The sequence below is a fragment of the Danio aesculapii genome, chromosome 4 (genome assembly GCF_903798145.1).
Source record: "Danio aesculapii chromosome 4, fDanAes4.1, whole genome shotgun sequence".
Lineage (NCBI taxonomy): Eukaryota > Metazoa > Chordata > Actinopteri > Cypriniformes > Danionidae > Danio > Danio aesculapii.
The window spans coordinates 12,109,626-12,123,889 of record NC_079438.1 but is presented as its reverse complement, the minus strand read 5'-3'; the positions used below and the strand labels follow the sequence as shown (position 1 = coordinate 12,123,889).

Sequence of the window (14,264 nt, the reverse complement as noted above, 5' to 3'; positions counted from 1 at the left end):
TATAAACAGATTGATTAAAGTTTCAGGTTTTTTCATCCTATGCTAAATTATGTACCTGTTGTTGAAAATAATATTTTAACCCTTTATACAATGTAGTACTATTTTACTCACAGTAATGAGGGCTATTGTTTGAACAGAAATGTGTGTAATAAGTGTTTTAATGAAGGTTTAGTTTATTAAATAGTATAATGCCATTCCATTCTAAGTATACATCACTATATATATATATATATATATATATATATATATATATATATATATATATATATATATATATATATATATATATATATATATATATATATATATAAGAAATGGAGTACTAGTTTTAATCAGCTCATTTGTGGCTATTGTTTCTTGCTTGAACTTACTGGATTTATTTTTGTTAATTACTCTCATATAAAGAAACTGTTGAAGCAAGTGTTGAAGAGAAGTTATTTTGTTTCTGTTCTTTGTTTTATTCATTTAACATTTTTTTTTATTGTTTTGTTCATTTTAAACAGGATAAAGTGTCCAAACACAGAGAAAAACTCCTGCTGAAGCGACTGATCTCAACACTGTTATAAAGATGGTGTTTATTAAAGAGGAGAGTGAAGATGTGAAGATTGAAGAAACATTCAGAGTCAAACAGGAAGATCTGCAGGAACAAACAGGTTAGTTTTCATTCTCAAAGACCAACTCAGTCATTTGATCCTCATTCAGATATATTTTAATAATAAGAATACTAAATTAAATCCATCTGCAGCCCTGAGTGTGCTGCCTAGTTCTCCTAAATGCACATAAGCACTCATTGAAAGACAGGAATGAGCTTTTTTCCTGTTACTTGTTCTCATGTCTTTATACATTATTTTTATGTATTATTAGTCTCCCATTTTCTGGACCTTCTTAAGGTTATTGCTTTTCCTATTCTCCTACTGTTTGTAAAGCATCCTTGAGCACTGGCGCTATATAAAATAAATAAAAACAATAAATAAAAAAAGTTTAACTGAGCTGAGGATATTTGACCTACAGTATTCTCATAGACGATATCTGCTGTTACGGTGATAGTGTTGGCTTAGTACTTTCCATTTGCATATGTCACGTTGATCACAATTCCCTTTTTTATCAACTTCTTTATGGGTTTAAACTTGTTTCTAGTAGTTGTTACTAGTTCTGACAGATAGTACCTGAGTTAGAATGACATCATTATTATAATAACTAATTACCAGGGCTATTGTATTTAAACAGGGTTTCTGTGGGGTCTTAAAATGTCTTAAATTCCAAAATCTAAATTTTAGGCCTTAAAAAGTCTTTTAACTTTTAAAACATTTGTTTATTTTTTAAATTAAATTTTTCAAAGAAAGTTTATGTTTGGAAAAGTGTATGGATACAAGTTTTTATACAATATTTTAAATCTTTTGCTAAGAAATATCTAAAATATTGTAATTTTTTTATCATTCATTTATTATTGTATTATTAAATGTATTAAATCATAATATTTTTTTGATAGGGCAAATAAAAATCTTTTCCATCTGGGGCATTTGAAAACTTCCTTTCCCTTTTATGAGTCTAAAATTTCATTCATAATTGTCTTGAAAATGTCATAAAATTCTTGCATTTTACTTGGTGAAACCTGCAGAAACCCTAGTTTAAAGTATGTCAGAAAACGTGGATGCCCCCAATTTTAAATATGCTGAATGAAATGGACACTAAAATAATTAATTATTATAAAACATTGTACAGTATTCTAAACTATATGATGTTGCTGTGGGACGACGTGAAACAAAACAAATTATAGTGGAACAATAACGTTTAGCATTGCACTGACTACAACTGGCCAACAAACTAGTCTAAATGACTTTTGCTGTTTAAGAAATGGATTACAGCATGCTGATGATATGCAAACATTTGAGTGTAAAGTTCGTCAGTATTGACCATATTCTTCACATACCAGCAGGCGGCGCCATTGGAATCTTTTTGCCTGAATTTTATTTTTTTAATAATTAATTTTTGGATCCAAAATACAGTGTTATGCTGCTTAGGCATGAGACGATAACAGTTTACAAGGTATACCACAGTTTGGAAAAGGAAAGGTTTTAAAACCTTGTATATTTAAGGCAGTGTTTCCCAACCCTGTTCCTGGAGGCACACCAACAGTACACATTTTCATTCTCTCCCTAATCAAACACACCTGAATCAACTTATCATAACATCAGAAGAGACTCCAACACCTGAAGTTAATGGGTCAGAAAAGGGAGACATCCAAAATATGTACTGTTGGTGTGCCTCCAGGAACAGGGTTGGGAAACACTGATTTAAGGTATATATAAGGCCTTTTTTAGGACAGTATCTCCAGCAGAAATAATATCCAAAAATGCAGTTTTAAATAGTAAAGAAATCTATGTTTCTGAAACAAATGAAGACAGCAGAAGTCAATGATTCATTTGAATGATTTAACCTTGATCACCATGCCTTAAGCTGCTTGATGTTGCAAAGTCAAATTTTCACATTTTTCTATTTTTCTTTGTATGTATAGTCATGAACACACTTGTTTGTAGAGTAAGTAGTGCGACTGTTTTCTGCCGTTTATAACTCCTGCTCTTTTCTCTAACTGTCAACTGAATTGGAAGTGCTAAAACAATAGCATATGAGATCAGGTCACTATGACATGTTTGACAATTGTCGCTGTTTGTCATTGTACTCTGGTTATCCTGAGAGCCGATGCTGAGTATTCTTATGGCTTTTCACACTTCAAATGTTTAACCCTGGTTCATTCTAACCCTCGATAAATAGAATCCTGGGTTATCTGTAGTCACGTTCCACAAACAGCAGGTCACCTTTTTAGATGGCATTTCTGCATCTTATTAGGTATAAAAAATGTCATCACGCAAGTCTTCAGCTAAGCCTCAGGACATGCACAAAGGCAAGAAAACAAAGACAAAAGCACAAATGAATGAAAACAAGTAGCAAAGTATGTCATCTTGTCATTTCCTCATCACTCCAGATTACAGCAAACGTGGCATTAAGCATTTGCATAAGTTCATTCATTCATTTTCCTTCGGCTTAATCCCTTTATTCATCAGGGGTCACCATAGCGGAATGATCCACCAACTTATCCAGCATTTGTTTTAAACAGCGGATGCCCTTCCAGCTGCAACCCAGTACTGGGAAACATTTGCATAATTTATATACAATAATGCAAACTCACAAATATAAGCGTGAATTATGCGTACGTGCTGTGAACATGCAGGATCTGTCTCAATTAGGCCTTTCAAGCAAGTTACAAACGTTTAAAGCCAGTGGAAGATACAAGTGAGGAAACACAACATGAGTAATCTAGAGCGAGTGCATTTGATCATTTGCATTTAAAGCCACAGGCACAAAAAGAGCTTGGTTTTTCTCTGACCCCCAAAATGAAATATTCTGTAAGGTACAGTACAGACCAAAAGTTTGGACACATCTTCTCATTCAAAGAGTTTTCTTTATTTTCATGGCTATGAAAATTGTAGATTCACACTGAAGGCATCAATACTATGAGTTAACACATGTGGAAATATATGTGTAACAAAATATGTCATGTTCTAGGTTCTTCAAAGTAGCCACCTTTTGCTTTAATTACTGCTTTGCACACTCTTTCTATTCAAGAGGTAGTCACCTGAAATGGTTTTCATTTCAAAGGTGTGCCCTGTCAGGTTTAATTAGTGATATTTCTTGCCTTCTAAATGAGTTTGGAACCATCAGTTGTGTTGTGCAGAAGTGAGGTGGATACATAGCTGATAGTCCCACTGAACAGTCTGTTAAAATGTGTATTATGACAAGAAAAAAGCAGCTAAGTAAAGAAAAAAAACGAGTGGCCATCATTACTTTAAGAAATGAAAATCAGTCAGTCCGAAAAATTGGGAAAACTTTGAAAGTGTCCCCAAGTGCAGTCACAAAAACCATCAAGCACTACAAAGAAACTGGCTCACATGCGGACGCCCCAGGTCGGAAGGCCAAGAGTCACCTCTGCTGCGGAGGATAAGTTCATCCGAGTCACCATCCTCAGAAATTGCAGGTTAACAGCAGCTCAGATTAAAGACCAGGGGGATATTCCAGAAAGCTGGGTTAATTTACCATCTGCTAAACCCTGAACTTTTGGTTGATTAACCCAAAACCTGCTTATTGTGAGTATGTCGGTTCCAAAACAGCTGATAAAAGTTAGTTAAATCAACCTCCTGAAGATAACCATGGGTTAATGTGCGCGCACGGCGCATACCTGAAGGCATTTTCAAGTCACAGTGAAAAAAAAAGCGCAACGCACTTTACAGAGGCAGAGGTTTTAATCACAGATTACACATCTGCATCAGTGAAAGAAATATAAGATAAGAAATAGACAAGAAAAGAAAAAATAAGTGATTCGTTAGTTTAATAAATTACACATGCCACCCTCCCATTTATTGTAATTAAAATTTAACATCTCTTTGCCAGTTTGCATTCCGTCAAATAAGATGTGTATATGGCCACACTGGGCAAAGTATAGGTATACTGGGGCACAGAATTTAACATCGCGACGTACCTGTAGAGAGGTGGGGGTGAGTTTCGCGCGATGTACCTGAAGAGCGGTGGGGGTGAGTTGTGCGCGACATACCTGAAGAGCGGTGGGGGTAAGTTGCGTGCGACATACCTGAAGATCTGGGAGGGATGCGGTGGAGAGTGGTGTGCGACGTATTTAAGGACCAGGCGGGAGATGCGCGATTTCCGGGAGATTATCTTTCAGTTTGCAGGATACTCCCGGAACTTCCAAGAGACTTGGGATGTCTGCATGAGCATCACCTTAAGGTGAGAAATGTATACTCACTTAAAACAGTTTGGTTAATAATAACCCAACAGGTAACACATAGAGGGGTCAATTTGGCACCGACTTTCTGTTGGGTTATTTTAACCCAATCCATAGGGTTGATAAGGTTAACCCAACAATTTGGGTCACAAAAATAACTAATTTGTTGGGTTATTTTGCCAAAATGTGGCTTAACCACTATATAACAATAAATTATTTGTATTATTAATATTATAGTAGTAGTAGTATTCATCTTTATATGTAAATTAAAAATCCACAGCTTTTAATACATTGGCTAAGCTTTATTTAAATCCATGAATTTAGTGCCACTCCTTTCACAATAACAAATGCCTGAGAGCAGTTTAGTTCATCCCCAAGCAGCAGGACATAAGGGTTCTGTCTCTGTTGCTCCTCCACTAAGTACTGAATGAAATACAAGTATACACACATGAATTAAATAATGTACCTAGAGGTAAAAAAATCAACAAATTCTTGTTTTGCCTCCTGGTATCTTGCTGCACAATCTGTATGGCAGTGAAGAAATGATAGCTGGCTGAGTTGTTAAAGCACCCTCTCCAAAGCGGGATCTCCAAGGCTGTCTTTATATCAAACAGAAGAAATTACAATAATTAAATTCAAAACAAGCCCCTCATATCAAAGGTGAAATGCTACAAATTGAGATTAAAACAGAGCTGTTATGCAGGATTGTCTCACCAGATGAAATGTTTGCTTGAACTGGTAGATCCAAGGCTCTCTTCTCTTTTTTTTTTTTTTGCAATATGAGAGAAACCGCAGTGATGCATCTCCCTAAATCTTAAAAAGTTTCTTTGGTGCGTGGGTATAAAATACCCGTCCTGAGCAATCTAAAAATAAATAAACAAAAACAGCACTTAAATCCATGCCATACAAACAGAACACTGGATTTATTAAAGGGATATTTTACACAAAAATGGAAATTCTGTCATCATTAATTCACACTCCCCTTGTTCTAAATCTCTCCTCAGATAAACACAAAACATGATATTTTGAACAATACAGGTAACTAAACCATTCTTGGTCCACAGTGAAATTCCATAGCATTTTTTTATTTGTTAAAAAATAAAATAAAAAACATTAATAAAGGGCACTCGCACTCACCATCAATCATGCTCTTATTAAGACGCCTCGTTTGGATAGCAGCCACAAAACAATTGATTATAACTGCTGAACATGTACCAGGTTGCAAAAAATGTAATTGCTGACTTGTTTTTCTTTCCATAAGTTTTAGCTATTGGTGCCAGAAGCGGACCCTCATCCAACACCTGTTCCTCATTATTCAGAGACGACATTGCCATAAACCACCCTTTATATCACCTCCAAGAATCCTCTATTTCTCTAATCCTTCAAGCAGTCGCCCCTAGAACTCTCCAGTCATATCTCACTGCATGGAGCTCTTTCAAACACTTCTACTCTCTGTATAAAACACCTTTTCCTTCCTCTCTATCACCTCATTCATTTCACATTTATACATTTCAAAAGATATACAAGCTAGTTCAATTTGAAGCTACCTAAGTGGGATTAAATTTTTTCACAAATTGATACACGGGTCTCCTTCAGATGTCCTTACAAATTCTCAAACCACCCTCCTTATCAATGGCATACAAAAAAAAAAACCACTCCCCCCACCCCCCACGCCAGACAACCCATTACACTCTATTTCCACACATACAGCCCGCACACTCGATTTTTTTGGGGTTTTGAACTAACGATAACATCTAATTTCAATCCCACAATCCACCCCACCATATCTGACCTAACCTTGCTGGATAAAGAAACTCTATCTTTCAATAATAAGCAAAGCAAAACAGATCAGCTATACAAAGAACAATCTAATTACATTTTTGACATCCCCTTGCCCACACACCCATTCCAAACCCTCTTAGCATTCTTGCACAACAGGAGAGCCCAAGAACATAACCCCCTCGCCTCCCTTTTTACTGATGAGGCTAACCGTCCAGTAACACGTTTTTGGTTTCAAAACCACCTAAAAGAAGTTCTCTGCATTTCAGGCTTCCCACCACCCCGAACCAATCTCTACACACTCATTCAGGATAGGAGCAGCCACTACAGCAGCCCACAACGGCCTCTCCCAACAACAGATACAAACTCTCGGATGTTGGTCTTCTAACGCCTTCAAATCATACATTCGCCTCAGCTATATTACCTCAGAGAAGCCCAGCTGATTCTAGGTAGCCAACAACAACACTCTAGTTTCTAAGCAGCAGTTCTCCCTATTTTTCACCCTACTAGTGTAGGACTTCTTTTACTATCTTCCCCTTTTTCTCTTCCTCTTCATAATTTCACTTACTTTCATTTATTTAAAAAAAAATATATATATTATTCACCATCATCACACTCCCCGCAATAATTCAACCGCAAAGGCTTAGCTGGGATACATACTGCTTTCATACTGACCACCATTTAATTACATTACATTACATAGTAGCAGTAACAATGCTCTAGAAGCTCTACTGAGCTATACTCAACCTTTGCACTATGTGCTGGATTAACTTTATTTAATTACCCCAATTAAACAAAGATAAACCAGGATCCTCCCTTCGCAATACTTCTTGGCTAGAGTTTAGTTAAAGGATCGTCTTCATAATGTTTTTGAAAAAATAATAAATTAGATTCATACTTTACCACACAGGGTAACTCTGATGGGTTCTGGAAAATTAAGTCAATGTCCACTTCAGTGAAAAAAATGTAATAAAATACACTTTTATTAATAAAATAATAAAATAAAATTAATAAAATAAAAAAAGTAGAATAAACAAAAGACAAATAACAGAAACAAAATCCTTACTTTGTCCTCCGTTGAGGATAAAGGGCAACCACCCTCATTATAGATAAGTCAGAAAGCGCAAAGCTGATCAGTATGGCTGCGCTTTTATACTGCCAAAATCAGGTCATGCACATAATTACACCTCAAATATCAGTGAGGACTTGACATATTGAATTATGCTCAGAGATACAAGTACCCATACACCATTTGGGTCTTACCTATTACATCAAAGAACACATTATAAATCACTAAGGACCAACTGTATAATGTGGTCTGACCACTCAGTCAAGAGTTCTAATAGTCAGCTAAACTTATAGGTCATGTCTTATTTGAACAAATTTATAGTTGTTCCTAGGTACATTTAAGAACAAGAATCAACATACAAACAATTACATGCTCATTATTTAGACAGTTTTAAGCCATTAAACGCTACCCGAGGTACCGGTGCCTACAGAGGGTACCGGCATCCATGACCAAAGAGTATCATGGCTCTGTGGCCAGGGAGTTCCCCATCCCATGGACAGAGAGTCTCAGGCCTTCATGGTCAGCTGCGCTAGCTGTTTGCACTCAAAGGAGAGGAGGTCAGAGGAAGGTAAGAGCAGATGAGGGTCAGAGAAAGGTAACTCTCTCTCCTTCATTGTTCATTAGTCTTGTGCGCCCTCTGCTGGTTACGTTGTGCTCTTTGCTTACACTTTCAGATAAAGTTGAGCTCTGAAGTATCGGAATGTCAGTATAGGAGAGGTTTACATGTGTATCTTCCTCGTCTCACATTAATAATGGCACTGTTCATCACAACTACTACACCAATGTTGTAGCTTTAGCTGAGCTCATACCCACATTACTATTGACCGGAACCAAAGTTCCTGCGGGATTCCACACAACTCTTTAATCTGCTAATTTTTCACTCAATCATTGCACCACTGCAGCAACAGTGTCAGTCTAGCTGAGCTCCTATCCACTTCCATCATAACATTTCCGTAAGAGCACACATAACACTCCAGACACTAACTACCAATGCACCTCTGCAGCTGCAGAGTCACTCTGCTGAGTCTCATTCCCCCTCTGCAACACAGCCACAACAGTAACGCTCTGCTTGAGTTCACATACACTTCCATTTAGTCATTTACTACTGACACACTCCCCAGCACTTCCACAGCAGTTAAAACGTGTCTCCAGAGGTGTACTTTCCTTCCAATACTGACTTCCATTGCATCTCTACAATCGCAGAGACGCTCCGCTGAACTTCATTCCCCTCTACACCACTGCTGCAGCAGTGATGCTCTGCTGAGCTCAAATACACTTCCATTTAGCCATTCACTACTGGTACACTCCCCAGCACTGCCAAAGCAGTTAAAACGTCTCTGCGGAGGCAAATTTCCCTTCCAATATTGACTTCCATTGCACCTCTGCAGCAAAGGCGCTCCGGTGAGCTTCATTTCCCTCTGCACCACTGCCACAGCAGTGACGCTCTGCCTGACCTCAGTTACCCTTCAATAATTCCATGATACTAACACTCACCGCACATGTGCAGCAGCAGAGACACTCTGCTGAACTTTATAGCTACATTTCACCACTGCCATGCAATTAACACTGCCCCGGGAGCACATATAGTTGTACATATTCCGTTAGTCAGTACACCACTCGGGTAGCAACTCTTATCTCTCCATTTATACCCGCACCGGCCCCGTTTTTGATCCTACAAGCTATTCAAGTACCATAGTAGTATTCAAGTTCTCGAGACCTTTTGAGCTCAGGGCTCTCTCCAGGGACAGAATGCCAAACTTGCATATAATCAATCATGAGCTAAGTGTGAACTCTTGAAAGATGAATTGAATCTGCTTAAATGTGTACACATTAATGGACTGAACAAAATATGATCTGATTTATTTAATGTGCATCAAAATTACAGTGTGTGTAGCCAATGTTTCCAGTGTCTTTTCACTTTTCAGCTTTTGATGAGTTTTTAAGACTTAATGAAAACTAATGTTTTATTTATTTCAGACCTAATTGAAGAGAATGAGGGGAGTAAAGAGGAGGAACATCATGTCAAAATTGAGGAAAAAAACTAATTTACAGACTGATAGTATTTTGAAAAGGAGAGGCAAGAATCGTTTCACCTGCACTCAGTGTGGAAGGAGTTTTGGAAGAAAAGGCAATCTTAAGATTCACATGATGATCCACACTGGAGAGAAACCATTCACATGCACTCAGTGTGGAAAAAGTTTCAGCCAATTATCATCCCTTAATCAACACATGATGAGCCACACAGGAGCGAAACCATTCACTTGCACTCAGTGTGGGAGAAGTTTCAGCAAATCATCAGACCTTAATAAACACATGAAGACCCACACTGGAGAGAAACCATTCACTTGCACTCAGTGTGGGAGGAGTTTCAGCCAATCATCATCCCTTAATCAACACATGAGGATCCACACTGGAGAGAAACCATTCACTTGCACTCAGTGTTGGAGAAGTTTCAGCCAATCATCATCCCTTAATCAACACATGAGGATCCACACTGGAGAGAAACCATTCATGTGCACTCAGTGTGGGAAGAGTTTCAACCGATCAGCAAACCTTAATAAACACAAAAAGATCCACACTGGTGTGAATATGAGCTCCAAAATTGAAACTGCACCAGACAACTCACACTGAAGAGACAGTACAAGCGTTCACACTGTGACAAGAGGTTTATTCAGTTAACACATCTGAAAACACAAAAGAGGATTTATACTGGAGAGAAACCGTACAGATCTGATCAGTGTCTACAGAGTTTCGCTCATTCGGCGCACCTTAAGAAACACATGGACAAATGACATGACACATGACATGAATGCAGCAAAACACTTTCTCATGTTCACAGGATGTTTCATGTCTGAATAATGTTAGAAAAGGCTGAGTGACGGTATACTGTTTTCCAGCAGTCCTAAACTGCAGTAGGTGGGGTTGTAAATTTGCTGCGCTCCTTGCGTTTACCATAAACACAATGGTGGTGGCTGAGAGAACAGTTTCAAAAACATCTGGCAAACAGCACCACAGTGCAGATACATCTGTACTCTACTCTCCAGTGTATTCATGTAGCTAGTGTTGTTCTGACTCCTAGAATGAGAAACAAATCACTGGGAAGACACCGCACATCAAAGAAGGTGGAGCTCCAGGATGGTTAGTTTGCAATATGCCAGGGCCTCAAGTTTAGAAAGCCCATTTAATTGCCCTATGTTGCAGCTTTTATTAGTAAAGTTTCTTTACTTTAAGGTTCAAGATTCTTTCTAGTTTACTACATATACTTTTTTGAGTAGAATACAAACTTGATGAATATTTTATGATTTAGGCAGAGCGACAGGTATTAAGTTTTACAATATTAATACACTGTGATGATCCCAAGACTCCAGATTGGACTATGTGGTAAATCCTGATTGGATGCCTGCATTACTCCTCAATGGGTATATAAAAGTTGTTGCGCTAGCTACCCCAGGATGCTGTTGCTTCTCAGGAGTCCTCATGTCAAGACCTGCCATCTCATTGACTCTTTAACCTTATGGTTTTGTTTTGCATTACTTACTTACATATCATGTTGTTGTGATTGTATCTTAAGTTCTTTATCTTCATTATTACCTCTAGACATTTGTTGGTTGCTTTGTTTGATTGTGAGTTACATTTTATAATAAATAATTAGCATTTAGGCTATTTTGTTGGCTCATCTCTCTTTTATGTTGCAACTCAAACAAGCGGGTCATAACACTTTTTGTAAAATGTCAAAAGGACAATGTTATTTGGAAATGGCAGAGACAGTTCTAGCCTGCACCTAAAATTCTGTCAGTAAAAATTATAATATTTTTGAGATCAGCCTCAAAAATAACACATTTATAAAATAAAATGAATAAATAGATGGACGGATAGACATTGCAGTGGTGGAAGGGGAAATAGGATGGCTTGTTCAACCATAAACCAAGACTGAGCTCTCTCAGGAGGGATGGACCAGTGCGTGAGATGTCTCAGACTGAAGGCGTATTAATGAAATAAGTGCTCAGGAAGCCCCAACTCTTTTTATTATCAACTGGTTGTTGCGATGTACTCCTATGCAACCTAGGGTGCTTATTGTTCCAGAGAAATTAATTGACTAAATGATCAAACTGTTTTAAATATTGTAAAGAAATATTTACAGGGATTTACTGAAGTAGAGAAGTAACTTTAGAAAGGCAATTCATGTTGAGTATGATAGTTTTTTATTTTGAGTATCTCAGAGCAGTGGTTCTCAATTCTGGTGCTTGTGCAAAATAAGTTGACAACCGTCCCAAATGAATTTTAGCTCTTATTACTAGATCTTAGAATCACACCTGAGGACTTCCGGTTATGCCGCCTTTGGTATAGCTGTGAGTGCGACCAGCTCCCTTTAACTTTTCATTTCTTCTTTACAAACCTCGCTGTTTTATAACTTTTTGGGAACCTGCATCTATTTACTTTTCTTTCTTAGAGTGCGTAGTATTATATTCTCACTTAACATGTCGAAAGGAAAGGGCAAACAGGTGGAAAAAGACTGTGAAGCGTCGTCCTCGCCTAGCTCTAGTGTTACGCTAGCTGAAATCAGCGCCCTGCACGAGAGCTCAGAGCCTCTCTTGCTGCGGATTTTAAAGCCTCTTTTGAAAGCTTGGACACTAAGTTGGACAATATTAACTCTATAGTTGCGGCTCACAACCAGCGCATCAGTTGCCTCGAATTGGGACTCACGGAGGTGACCCAGCACCTTGAACACCTAGAGGCCACGTGCTCTGGCCTCACTAAAGAAAACGAGTGGCTGCGGTCTAAAATTTCAGACCAAGATTCGGATCTTTGAAGATTACTGTCCAGATGTCCTAAAGCTGCGCAGTGAATTCAAAGATGCCATGGCAGCGCTCTACAAGCGCGGACTCAGACCTGCTCTTCTCTATCCAGCTAAACTATGCATCACTGTACCGAACGGTGAGAAACTATGGCTGCTAACAGCTAATGAAGCCAACTACATACAGAACTTAGAAGCATAGTAGTTCACTTCTTTGCTTTGGACTATGATATGATATAAACACATCTCTAGTTATAAACTGCTTGGAGAATTTTTTTCTTGTAAAACTCATGCCACTTCAAGGAGTTACTACTGGGTGACTATTCAATTTACACTAACAGATGTTTGTACGTCATGATGCAGTGTGATTTCTTTTTTCCGGACAATTCTGTTATTGCTTTTTGATGACAATGGTGACTCATTCTTCTTGCCTTTTTCTTTTTCATGGACGATGATATATCATCACGTTTTGCGGATAAAGCCTTGTTAAAGTGTATACAATGTTTGTTACCAGCTTATGGATAAGTCATAGTTCAAAATATGTTTATTCCCTTTATTTTTGTAAGTCAATTATTCAAACTGTTGTATGTAGTGATGGTATAAATACAACTATGAGGTTGTGTAGTAAAACATGGGGAGAGATTGTATAAATGAAGAAGGAAGCTTGCAACCATTTTGGTTGGAGATATGTATGATGTAGATGTTCTTGCCTACATCGTTTGTTGGAGTTATGTGTGTGGGTTAGGAGGGCGAGGGTAGGTGTTTTTTTTTTTTTTTCTTCTCTTCTGCGGGGGCCAGAGAAAATTTTTGTGACAAATAGATTTTAATGTCTTCTGTGTTCAGTGGCATACCTACTGGTGTATTTACATTCTCCAGCTGGAATGTCAAAGGGCTTAACTCACCTATAAAACGTAATAAAGTTCTCAACCATTTGAAGCAGCTAAACACTAAAATAGCTTTTATCCAAGAAACTCATCTTACAAGTGCTGATCACTTAAAAATGAAAAATTAATCATCTTTTTCCAGTAAGTCACGAGGAGTGGCTATACTTATATATAGATTAGTTCCATTTTCTGTGTGTAAAGTAATTTCTGATCCAAATGGACGTTTTATCATTATTAGTGGCCACATTAATGGAACTCATCTGGTATTAGCAGATATATATGGACCGAATTGGGACAATGAAGTTTTTTTCAAGAATCTTTTATTTTCCCTTCCTGACTTAAATTCTAGCCAACTTATTTTGGGATGAGATTTTAACTGCTGCCTGAATCCTATTCTAGATTGTTCTTCATCAAAACCCAAAGTAAATCCGCAAAAACTATTGAATTGTTTATGGAACAATATGCAGTTTCCGATGCCTAGCGTTTTCTTAACCCTAAATCAAAACAGTTTTCTTTTTCACCAGTCCATCAAAGCTTTTCTCGGATTCATTATTTTCTCCTTGATAATAAATTAATTCCATGTATCAAAGACCGTTTCCTTGTGGGACAACTCCTAGGTCTTTTTGGCGCCTAAATACTCTATTGCTTAATGACCGAGATTTTGTGCAAATTATTAACGATCGGGTTGACCTTTTTATTTCTACAAATATCACCCCTAGCACTTCAGCTGGTATTATATGGGAAGCTTGTAAAGCCTTTCTGAGGGGAGAAATTCTATCTTATTCAGCACATCAGAGGAAAAGGCATCTGAACAGAAGTCTTTCTTAATTTAAATATCTAGCGGAGCTTCAATCCAGAATGGAAACCTCACCTACTCCAGATTTGTCTAAGAAAATACTTACAACAAAAACTGAATTTGACCTGCTGACAACGAATGAGGCC

General features: G+C 37.7%; 1 protein-coding gene across 1 annotated transcript; it reads left to right on the top strand.

Annotated features, from left to right (window-relative positions):
* The first annotated feature begins 516 nt into the window (after positions 1 to 516).
* On the top strand, positions 517 to 10,426 carry LOC130222199 (gastrula zinc finger protein XlCGF49.1-like). Its single transcript, XM_056454836.1, has 2 exons — positions 517 to 653; positions 9,621 to 10,426. The coding sequence occupies exon 2, from the start codon at positions 9,636 to 9,638 to the stop codon at positions 10,272 to 10,274; it is 639 nt and encodes a 212-aa protein (XP_056310811.1). The 5' UTR covers positions 517 to 653; positions 9,621 to 9,635; the 3' UTR covers positions 10,275 to 10,426.
* Positions 10,427 to 14,264: the final 3,838 nt, after the last annotated feature.